The sequence below is a fragment of the Lissotriton helveticus genome, chromosome 11 (genome assembly GCF_964261635.1).
Source record: "Lissotriton helveticus chromosome 11, aLisHel1.1, whole genome shotgun sequence".
NCBI lineage: Eukaryota > Metazoa > Chordata > Amphibia > Caudata > Salamandridae > Lissotriton > Lissotriton helveticus.
The window spans coordinates 1021228467-1021240497 of NC_136072.1; the positions used below are offsets into that span (position 1 = coordinate 1021228467).

General features: G+C 43.3%; 1 protein-coding gene across 1 annotated transcript in view; it reads right to left on the reverse strand.

The window, feature by feature from the left end:
- Nucleotides 1-12031, reverse strand: part of RPH3A (rabphilin 3A) — a 1088002-nt gene that overhangs the window by 152025 nt on the left and 923946 nt on the right. Inside the window, exons 11-12 of the mRNA XM_078667417.1 lie at nt 7304-7534; nt 6198-6277 (exon numbers count right to left, since the gene is read on the reverse strand). Coding sequence (XP_078523543.1) covers nt 6198-6277; nt 7304-7534 — 311 coding nt within the window. The remainder of the gene's footprint in view (nt 1-6197; nt 6278-7303; nt 7535-12031) is intronic.

Consider the following 12031-nt stretch of genomic DNA (forward strand, 5'->3'; position numbering starts at 1 on the left):
GAATGTCACGCAACACATTCTCCACGCTTCTAGCAGATGCCCCTCTTGATAGAGTGCAAAAGTTGGTGTAGATGGAGACATGAGGAGCTTTGAGATATGGGAGAGATATAACAATCACAAAACGGCCAGGTTGTCTTGTCACTTTCCATTGTACCTGACCTTGGATTGGCAAGTTAAGTTTTGGAGGCCTCATCCCTATAAGGAAGAAATGAATACGGAAGTAGGGCGCACAGTTCCTACAAATATGTAAATGGCTTAGGAAAGGAGGGACACATTGGAGTTACATTAGAGACAACCCAACTACTACAAATCAACAATACAAGAGGAAATACATTCTAGCAGAAGGCCAGTTTTAAAACTAAACCTCATGAGAAAGAAGGAAAGGCAGCTTAGTTGCAATAGTACAACGGATTTTGATCTCAGAAAGGGCTGTTGATGCCTGGAATATTCCACCAGCACATGTGGCATTGCTATCATAAAAAAAAAGAAAAAAAGCGAAGAACAGACAGCAAACATTTCAGAAAATTCAAGCATAAGTGTAGAGACCATCCACGGTATATATGACAAAGTAGCATGGGATAATGAAAGACTCGGCAGGGAAGGTCACATTTTTCTGCTGTTCAATTCTACAATGCTGTATGGCAGCCCGGGCCCGTGCAGGTAAGAGCGGTGGGGACGGGTGGGGGGATTTCGACGGACGATGACAAGGGAAAATTAAATAAACAATGTCCCTCGTCATCTGCCATCAAAATCCCCCCCCCCAGCCGTCCCCACCCCCACCGCCACTCCACTCTTACCTGCACGGGCCACCGCTGCAGTATGGTCATTTGATATGCATCCTTTTATGCATATCCCTGTCAGGGGGGTAACATGAGCACCTGCAAACCTGCAGCACAGGGAGGACCCAAGCCCTTAAGGGCAACCCATAACCATCCAAGGGCCCCTATCACACCAAGGTCCATGAATATCTGTGAGCTATGGGAGACTCAGGGACCCCTCATCACATTCTGCAGGGGGCCCATGATTTTAGTTTACACCCCTGCCCTGTTTGTGGAATCATGAATTGTAAATTCCAAAAGTCAATAAACAGGCATGAATTCAAATAGTAAGAGCTATTAATCAATATCCTAAAATAAATCATTGTTTAAAAAATTAATGAAATGCTTTCTTGAGAGGCTAATCCCAAAAACTACCAATAATGACTGGATTACCTCTAACATTGGGTCCCGTAGTTGCATACTACTCGCCTCAAACGTTTTAACGTCTCCTTAGTGGTTGTAAACATGATATACATGCAATACAATCTATGACTGTTAACGGCAACACAGCAGGCCACCAAGACTAAGTAGTAAGGGTCACCAACCCAAACATCTGCTAGTTTTTGGATGGTATTTAGTTTTAGTATAGAGTTATATGTCCTGGAAGTTCTACGACTGGAAACTAATTCTCATAAAGATTCTAACAACTTAACACCTCCAAAATGAAAAACTAATCGATTTTTCCATTCATAAAGTACAGCCAGGCATGCATGGCTGAGAATGTTGCACCCAAGGAATGCATGTGCACTCTAGACATCAGACTAAGTGGGAAAGTAAAATAGTCCAAAGGGTCTACCTGGAGTGAATCCTTGCCTTACCAGAATAATGTCCTCATTGCAAGAGAGTCAGAAACATCTGCTGGTAATCTCTCATCTTGTGAATACATTAACCCACAGGCCGTGATCAGGCACAGAACGTCCCTGTACTTCCAACGACTCGTAGTAAAAGCCTACCATGGTAACATAGTACCATAACCTACATACAAGGCAGCTTGAGTATTTCATTCAACCATGTTCAGCAGACACTCAAATTAAACATGGCCTTCAGCAGTTAAGATATTAAATGGGAAAGGTGTGGCACGAAAGAAAACAACAAAGTAAGGGAGGGACCTTAAAGGATTAAGGCAAACAAAGGAGAATCTGGACTTCATTTGATATGATGCTGAGCGTGCCATACTCAATGGTACTCCATGGTTGTATTTTCATCTACTGGAGTGTAGATCCCCATTGAAGATGCTGACATTTCAGAGGAAAGGGCTCATGGAAAAATCCTATCTTAAATTCTTGTTGGTGAAGCAGTCCTCCTGGTGGGGCGGGGACTTAGGCATAGTATTCCAGAGGAGTGGGTCTTAGACAGATGTAGCTCTCTAACAACTGCAGTGTTTAAATGGGAGTTTTGAAAAGATCTACCATTTTGACAGAACAGGTTTAATTGTAGGTGTAATACTAAGACACCCTACATCTGATGCACCCAGGTCCTTGCCAGCCCCAGAATAGCAACTGCATAAGGCTCAACTGGTCTGATGTACAAAGCCGTTTTTGGTCACAAACCCTGTGGTTAGAAATATCACAGGGGTAATGACTGAAAATGCTTTTTGCTACCTACTAAACCCATATTGAGAGTAAAAAAGTATTTCCTACTAAAAAAATCGGCGTATCTACTGTTACCAAATCATAATTAGGAAGAGGCATGTGGTTCAGTATGGTATGTATCAATGGTCTGCGTTCACAATTACAGTAACAAACCAATGAACAGTTGCTGGTCCCCAAAGGAGGTAGTAACTGTTATGCAAAAGAGAAGCTTTAGTTGTTGGACAGCTTTGCCTTTGGGAATCTCACCAGGGACTACTGCAGGCTCCCTCCAAGGTATTCCCAAAAGAGACGTTTTGTTTTTTAGAGCAGCACTCTTACTGCTGAGCATAACCCTGTATAACAAGCATTTGCAATGCAATAGGTCTCACATTAGGAAAGTTTGATCTATTGGTATTGTAAATGGCAAAGTTGTTATTTATGGGTTTTTTTAAATAGCTAAATTAATAGCTTTGTCATTTACAATGCCAATAGTTATAACTTTCGCAAATGTGATACCTATAGCATTTGTAATGCAATATGTTTTGTATTTACATGACTTAGATGTATTGATATTACAAATAACAATGGCGTTTAATTTTTTTAAATAACTAATACTTAAATAAAAGTTATTGTCATTCATAATGGCAATAGCTTAAACTTTTCTAAAGAACTTTTGTGAAATTATGTTCAGTGTATTTTATTGTGACGAAAATCCAAGAACAGAAATGAAATATTAACATCTTTTTGTGACATTTGCAATAAAGCTTGAAACATTGATAGCGTATATTTGAACCAGTTGTTGTTGAATGGTTGCACAGATTGATTCTGTGAGGAAAGACAACGTCCTTCCAGAGCAGGACCAGTGTTGCATACTTTTCCATTATTATTCATGCCGCTGTGGCTTGGATTGGAATGTGTTTTACCCTGTTTTGCCACACCAGGAGTCTGGATTGCTTTGCAACTGCCTAATTTGTAAAATTTTTGCTGCCTTACTCTGTTCTAAATGTGTACTCGTTTCTCGGCAGGGGCGTACTTTAAGCTACTTTTCTTTCCGAATGTGCTGCTGTGCCGTTTAATCCTCCTGTAATGACTTCCGTGTTTTTCCCACGAACATTTCTCAAGTCGAGTAGTACCTGAAATTGTTGTAGTTTTGCATCTTTCCAAGGATGACGTATACCCCCTAGAGCGCGAACCATAGGCGGGGATGAATGGAAGGCGCTTGATGTCAAGATGTGTGAACAATTGATTTGGAGGCAACAGGCTAGGTGGTACCTGGTACGGCTTTGTCTAAAGGACGTGTGACTCACTGTGAGTGCAGTGCTGCTTTGAGATAGGAGAGGTTTTATTTTAGGAGAAGCATACTGCTGTGCGCAAAAAACACAAAGCTTATTTTTTTATGATGCGTGTTCCAAGGGCTGGCACATTTGAATTGACTACTTAGCGTGGTAACATTCTACTATTAAATATAGAACATACAGAATTCTAGTTGGATAATCGACAATATTGGCTATTGTCAGTAAGAGATTCTGAGTGACAGCAAGGGTGATTACAATGTCACTCACAAACCCGGGATGACCTACATTCTGCTATTCACGGTTACTCATATACAAATGTGTGTTATATGTGGCCCACCCAGGAGTAGAGGGGCCATACTTAACACGGCCTAGCTTGCTTCAATCCATGCCTTTTCTTATTTCTGGGCAACCTGCCACGCCCGACTCTTTTGTCAATACTTCCCACTTCCTCAAAAACATGATTTCTGCCCTTCTTTCGACATTCCACACCATCCTCGGCAACCCTCCCTCCCAAAAACATACAAGTGTCCTATCAGCCACCCCATTCCCACTTTTATTCACAACTTCCTCCAGAAATTGGCGTCCTGCCGTTCTCTAACATCCAAACCGGCTGCTGGAGTCCGTCCAGAGCTTGCGCCGCCGGCCTGCGACCAGGAAGTCAGGCAGGCCGGGCGGGACAACCGGAAACAGGAAGTAGGAGGGCGGCAGCCTACCCCGCCTCCCACGGAAGAGCCGCGATTGTTTGGAGCACCGGAGCAGGCAGGAGCCTACCCTGCGCCCCGGTGCCGAAGAAGGGAGGAAGAGTCCTGCTGCCGGTGAGAGCCGCTGCACCAAGGAAGCCGGTGAGTGGGGCTTGCTGGGCTGCGAGGGCGGGGGGCATGTGTGTGTGCGCGCGCGCGGCGGCGGGCTGGGTGTGAGCGTGCGTGCGTGTGTGTATGTGTCTTGGAGTCTGTGTGTATGCGTGTGTGTGTGTGACTGTCTGGGTGCCTGCGTGTCTGTGTAAGTGCGTGTGCGCCGCGTGTGTGTCTGTGTGCATGCGCGCGCGAGAGGTTGACTGCAGTGAAAGTGGGACAGGGGATGTGCACGGCGCCGGCCTGGGCGCGCTCGGGGGGGGGCTGTGTATGTGTGTGTGCGTGCGTGTGTGTGTGTATGTGTCTTGGAGTGCGTGTGTGTGACTGTGGGGGAGGGGGTGTGTGTGTGAGCGAGTGTCTGTCTGTATGCGCGCGCATGTGTACTGCGCGGGACGTGCGCGTTCGCGCACACAAATTCAGGAAGAAAGCGCGTACCACTTTCTTGTCCGTCCTTCCCCCCAGACTGATCACTATACGTCGCCAGCTGGACACATGCATCCTTGCGGATGCATTACCAGCGAGACCCAAAAAGCACTTTGCACAACCTACTAGTGTAAATCCCCTTCTTCATGTTGCATCATCTGCAGCCATGTTTGTAGAACTGTATTTTCTGCTCAAATCTCACCTTGTCCACAGCTGTAGAGGGAATGCATTGAAAAGAGGGTGTTTCCTCATCTGCATGTAAGTGGGCCCAACGAAAGTGAGGAATCCCCTTTGCCTGTGTACCAGCTTTCATTACAGAAGCGTGCACATGAAAAATGTACCCTTGCGAGATGCACTGAAAACCTCTGACCCACTGGTCACTGGGGATTTAGCATGCTCCCTGGAGCCAACACTAGAAAGAAGCATGGAGAGTGGCATGTACTTTCTCAGATGAGGAGGTGCACTCATGCGCTTTACAATTCGCGCATGGGAGAGGGAATCCAGGTTCCCTTCCTCCTCCCTCAGTGCTCAAAGAGAGCTTGATGGCTGAGACACGGTTGGGTGTCACCTGAGACGCACTCCACCCTTCAGTGGTCAGCAGGGCCTACAGCAAACAAGAACCACAGTCCCAATGGGCCTTCACCCAATTTTCAACAGAAATATCCTGATGTTTACAGGTATAGCGCTATGATGCTGCATGTATTAAGACGATCAGGTTGTCAAGATCTCCCCTGCCCTCCAAGATTAGGCCTGCACCACACGAGTATATTTCTAAAATAATGTATTCAGTGCCCCAGAGGGATGAGGGTTAATAACTGCTTCCCTAAAATCCTATCTCCAGGCGATCGAAATGTATTGGAGGCAATAATTACAAGTATAGCCTTTGCCAATGAGGCATAGCATGCAGATTTTAGTGCCTTCTGCCTGAAACAAATCTGGCATTTTTCTCCGATATACGATCGCAGGTTTGATCTGCTGATATGTATGTTTGGAAAGTGCGGTGGTGCAGGCTTTTTTTTACCAGATAATTGCTGAGTACTGTAAACTCCACACAACTCAACATTTTGACCCTGTGCTAATCCTGCCCTCTTGTAATTAGGACCAAAACTTGATACCTCTACCAGCTTTGTGGATATACTGCAATAATCTACATGGAAGGCTGTCACAGGAATCTTACTGCATCCATGCCCTCCAACCACCTGTAGAGCTCAGAATTTACAAGTTAATAGAATTACTTACTTTTGCTTTGATGATGGTGCACTGCAGAGAGCTGTTGCTTTGGTCAAATAAAAGACTGAACTCCAGAGCTCCCAATGTGGCTAATTAGAAAGAAAGCAAAAGAAGAGGTAAAGTCATTGATGCCTTCTCCAAGGATCATTTTCAAAGAAGAAAGTTGATATCCACAATAAAAGTAGGTCATTGCTCGCCCCCTCATTTAATCCGGTGGACAAGGGGGAAACTGTGTTCCGTGTCAGGGAAGAATCACACAAAGTAAATTATAGACACAGAATTTCAATGTGTTACAGTTCACACCACAAACTGATTACGGTATCTAGATTTATCTTTTCAGTACAATTAGACATATTTGCAAGACTATTACATAATGATTACAGTGTGAGGACCAAGTGTTTGCAGAAAGTACATTTTATTCAACACAGTAATAACTGTGATAAATGTAAGAGCTCAATGTTGCATAGACCCTAGCCATAGCCATCCCAGACAGCTACAAGACCGCACCAACGGAGTCGGAGGGGGAATCACCATCGTCCACAAGAACAGCATCAGACGTTTTAAAAATAATAGTGCGTTGATCCTTTTATGCTGTTTGTTCCTGCTTGATATATATTGTGCTCCGATGCCCATCTGACCTCGGAAGCACTATATAAATCACAAGATAAATAAAATAAATGCAATACACCGGTTGATCCTCAGGTGTGTAATGCCCATTGGGCTCAATGGGGTTCAGCCTCCCCCGTGTGTGGCAGCCCAGGCTGGGACAGCTTCCTGGGCATACACACAGCCGCAGAGTACTTCACAGGTCTTTAAAAGACTATTTGCTTTGTTATTTTTCACCCATTTTTTGAGTTCCTACATCTCCACTCTGCCTACTGCTGGAAGAATTAGCTCCCCCAAAAATGTTCTTAGCCCCCCCACCCGAAATTTGGCTCTAGTTGCTCCTCTGATCCTTTTACACGACTTGTACCTACATGATATCTGTTGCACTCTTTTGCCCATTGGACCCCGCACATAATAATTTAATCCACAAAATAATTCAGTAAAATAGCTGCAGTACTGTGATTGAATCTTTCACACGGTTTGTAGTGTAAGTGTGACATGTGACATACTTGCTTCATCGGAGTCATAGCTGTTGGCCTCGTCTTCATCTTCATCCATTGGCTGCTGCTGCTGCCGTGAAGCCGGCGCGGGCACAGACGCAGCGGACGTCAGCTGTGCTGGCTGGCGTGAAAGCCTCTCTTCCCTGGCTGCGGGTGCCGTGTAACCACCGCCTCTCTCATCCCTTGGCGCCGCGGCTGAGTAGTTCACATCTGCCTGTGCTGGAGCGGCAGGCTGGCTCACTAAAGGAACAGGAGACCGTGTTTATAAAGCAGTCTACGATCAAATAAACAATAAAGAAAGCCAGAGAATCATTTTGACAGCAGAGCCATGTGGCAATCATGCGGTACGACTGTAATGCCAGCTGAGACCAGTCCCATGTGGTACCCAGCCACCTGAATTTTGCTGGATGTTTGCAGAACATTGACATTTCTGAGATGAAAGATCAGCATGGTTTTATCCACTGCCTTAAATGCCTCCGGATTGTGTGCCTAAAACCCAGAGGTGCAACTAGACTTAAACTTCAGGAGGGGTGTATGGTAGGGGGGCTAACCCATGGATTAGTGGAGACAGATAAATCATAAGAGCTGAATCAACATTACCTGTGGCGGGCTCCCTTTGCTTTTCCGATGTAGTAGTGCGTAAAACACTGAGTCATTATTTGAGACTACATGTGGCAAATAGTGCATTTTTTAAAGCACACAGGGTCAGTAACATTATTTTTGGCATAACCTGATTTTGGGGCTCTCAAGGAATTTTAGCACAGTGAATGACAAATATTCTATTTTAATACACATTAGGCCAGTATACCTGATGCAATGTGAAACACCAGATTCTATTTTACTTCACAATCTCGGGCAAATCGTACACTCCAAACACTCTGGGCCTGTTGAGTCAACCTAATTAGCATTAAAAAATAGATATTTTACAAGATATTTCACCATCGTTCCACTAAAGGAAGATTTTGAAAATTGGAAGCAACTAATGTAGTTTAAGCACATTTATTTAGTTACTGCTCTGTTCATGCTTCATCTACCTGCACACAATATGCTTATGTTATTTTCTGAATATGTTGTTACTATAGTAATCAGCTTTATAGCTGTTTGGGGGAAGCTGCTACCTATCCTAGCTCTATAGCACAAAGAATGTTGAATATATATTATTTGGTACTTTGTGACAACTCCCACCACATATTTTTGAATTTTAAATGCTTGGGTAGTTATTTAGCAACAAACACAATCCATATTTGATAAGATTTGCTCTAATAAGAAACACTAAGGAAATAAACAGAGCACACAAGCTTGGGTATAGATGACACCCCCACATCTCAGATGGGTGTCAATCTGGGATTACCAAGGGTAAGAGATGTTGTCTTAGATTTCCATTTGGCACTCATCGCACTGCACTCAGTACCCCATGTCTAAGTGAAAGGATCAGAAAATAAACAGAGCTTTAAAAGTCTTATGCATTTTTTACATTCCAGTCCCTCTACCTAGCCACTGGGCAGCAAATAAGTAGCTGTTGTGGAGCTAAGCATGGGTAAAGGGATCAACCTTTGATGCCACTACATCTATTGCTGCCATTTTAGTGAATAAATACCATGGCAGCTAGGGGCTGACATTCAAACCTGCAAAGTACCACTAAACACAAATGGGAGCAGATTATTAAATAGCCATATTCATGAAAATATTTTGCAACAGCGCTTAAAGAACGAGAATGTATTTACTGATAACAATGTTTGTAGACTTATATTGAATTCTTGTGTGAAGCAAATGACGTATGAAATAAGACTTCTTGGGGTGGAAGCTTAGTAGCAATACGACGAAGTAAACCCAGAAAGAACTTTGCATGCATGAGTCTGTCGTCTAATAAGACTGATGGGGCTAAATTAGAACAATTGCATAACATTTTGGAGAAATCATAGTGTCAGAAAAAGACTGAGCTGCAGACAAACTAGTCTCTGCTTTGTTGTGGCAGGCAGGAAATTAGGCACAATTGCTAGGCCCTGCAAACCTAATCTCAACCTCATTTAACATATTGGCTCATCTGAGCAGGAAGCAATTACTGTAGAGACAGAAATTACTTTCATGAAGTATTATCCATTTTAAGCACTGCCCCTCCTGCTAACATAGCCTTCTGCCCTATAAACTATTGCAGGAGACAAGACAACCATGCTGGCCTCTGTCCTCAAAGAAGTCATCTCTCCCTTCAACATTACCTCCTGCTGTCTCCTCGGCTAAATGTAACTATTATAGCAAGGGTCATGAGCCTTGAGACCTTATATAGAAGGTGGGCAGCTCCTGCTTCAAAGGGGTTCTTCTTGGCCTGCCCTAGTATCTACTGCTCTCAAAATATTTGGCCAGATGTTCCTCTTTCAAATCACCTTTCATTACCAACAGGGGAATCTAAACAAAGCTTCACTGATACACACAGTCTAGAGCTCTGACTTCAACATGGGCATCCAAGCCCTCATTCATTTACTTCAGGAAGTTACACACTAATGGAACTTCCTTCTCTGTTCACAAAGCAACAAAGCAAGATAAGAAACATCCAAAACCACTTCAGATTCAGGGATGCAGTAAAGACCTGGCTATTTCATAGAAGGTGACAAACCCACTGCAACGTAGTCCCAAATCCTAACAACCCCACAACGTTGAGTCAGTCACTCCTATTGGCTTCATTCCAAGCTTAAGTGTATCTAACAATATTGCATGCATATATCTTTTCCCTATTTAGGCCCTGATTACAAACGCCTTGGAGGAGAGTGTGATATCTATTGCACATGTTAAGTTAGATACTAAGAGCGGGTCTCAATTTATCCAATGTGATACATAGCATCCATTGTGAGTTTTGTCTGAAAATGGGACATAAGATATAGATTTTTAGTGTTCTCTGCACCACAACCTGCATGCTCTGTTATTTACAAGGCACTTATCCCCTAGCAAATTTTTTCCCAGGTTGATGTTGGCAAGGCAACCCTGTTGAAATTTACCTGGGAGAAATGTTGTGATCGTGGGGCTTGCAATGTGGATATGTGCTGTACCAGGAGATACCATATATTTAAAAATTAACTAGGCCAAACCTAATTTTGAGTGACTAACCATTAGTCCACAGCATACAACATAATTAAGATATCTGCAAGAGCTGTGATTTAAAAAAGCAAGATAACTGATGCCCTTACTTTTGAGACATTTATTTATAGGGGTTCTAGTATACAACACATTGCAAACTTAGCATTGCTTGAAAACCGTTTAAGTTAAATATATAAATTGGTGTTCTACATTACACAAGCTACAGGATATTTTATAATTTTGCAGGATTGGGTTAGCTATTTTATCAATCCCAGAAGGATGAAAAGGTAAGATGCCCTTTTTGGAATTAAAATTCAAATCCATGTCTGGCAGGCTTTAGAGTTGGTTGAGTGACTGAAGGTTCAAGCTAGGCTTGAGACAGATGCCTTGCTCTGCCTCACCTTGAGGTCCTCTTAAACCCTAAAGACCAAAAAGAGGCAAGTTTGCTAGAGGCTTTTCACTGCCACTGCACTCACACTCTAACCTCATCCAGCAAGAATTAAAAACAAAGCATTGACCGGTTATGTAAAACAGGAGAAAGTAATAACCTAGTGTCTGAAATTTACAATGAGAAACCCGAAAAACTTGGTTCAATCTCAGCTTCCTTGCTTGACTAAATGGTGTGATCCTAGGAAATATTTAATTTCATCATACCACCTTTTATTATTACACATGGCAGTGCCTTGAAATACGTGAGCACTGTTTTAAAACGTCTTGCATGTGATTTAATAGTCTATAATGCTTTTAAATATATAATAATAAGAATCTACGCCACATTTAGAGTGCACATGACAATTGTCCTGCCTCTTAGTGGCTCGTTTATGGGATTTTGGCATAGGGCAGTGCAACAAGACACCTTGCTGTGCTGCCGTGTGCAAAAGTGAAAGGGCAGGAATGCAACATATCTTTGGACTCTGGTGCATTCCTGTCCTTTCACCCTGCGCTGGTGATGTTTCTGCAGCCTAGCGCCAACACAGGCACCCTTGCACCATGGTGCAAGTGGGCCTCCGTTGCATGCAAGATTGTTTATGTGCAAGAAGGGGCACCTTTCTGCAGCAAAACAATGCCAATAGGAGTTTACCTTTTTCTATGTGTGCTGCAGAATGTTATGGTATGTGATTTTAATCTTATAAGGAGCACAGCTACCCAAGGGTTTCCCGGCGCCGCCTATCAGAAGCAGAAAGAAGAAAGGAAAGAGAAATAAATAAAAATAAAAATAAAAATTCTACATAGTAAACAACCAGGTTTTTAAGCATTTACGACAATTCTCATATATAGTTTCGGTCCAAAGTGCCATAAGAAGGGAGTTCCACAAGGAAGGACCTAGACAGGAAAAGGATCAACTGCCCATACGTGATAGTCTGGTCCTAGACACCGTAAATTTCGCCTGAGTGGCAGAATGTAAAGAACGTGGCGGGAGATAGGTGTGAACTAAGGCATTCAAATATTGGGGCACCTTTCCAAATTTGATTTCAAACATATAGCTCAGGGCTTTGAACTTAATACGATTCTCAACCCTAAGCCAATGAAGGTCTCGGAGAGAGCCTGAGATGGACTGTTATGGGAACTTTGCAAAGCAACCTAGCCGCCGCAACCAACTGTAATTTCCGCATCACGTCCTTGTTGGTTCCTAGATACAAAATGTTGCTGTAGTCTGGTCTTAAAGTA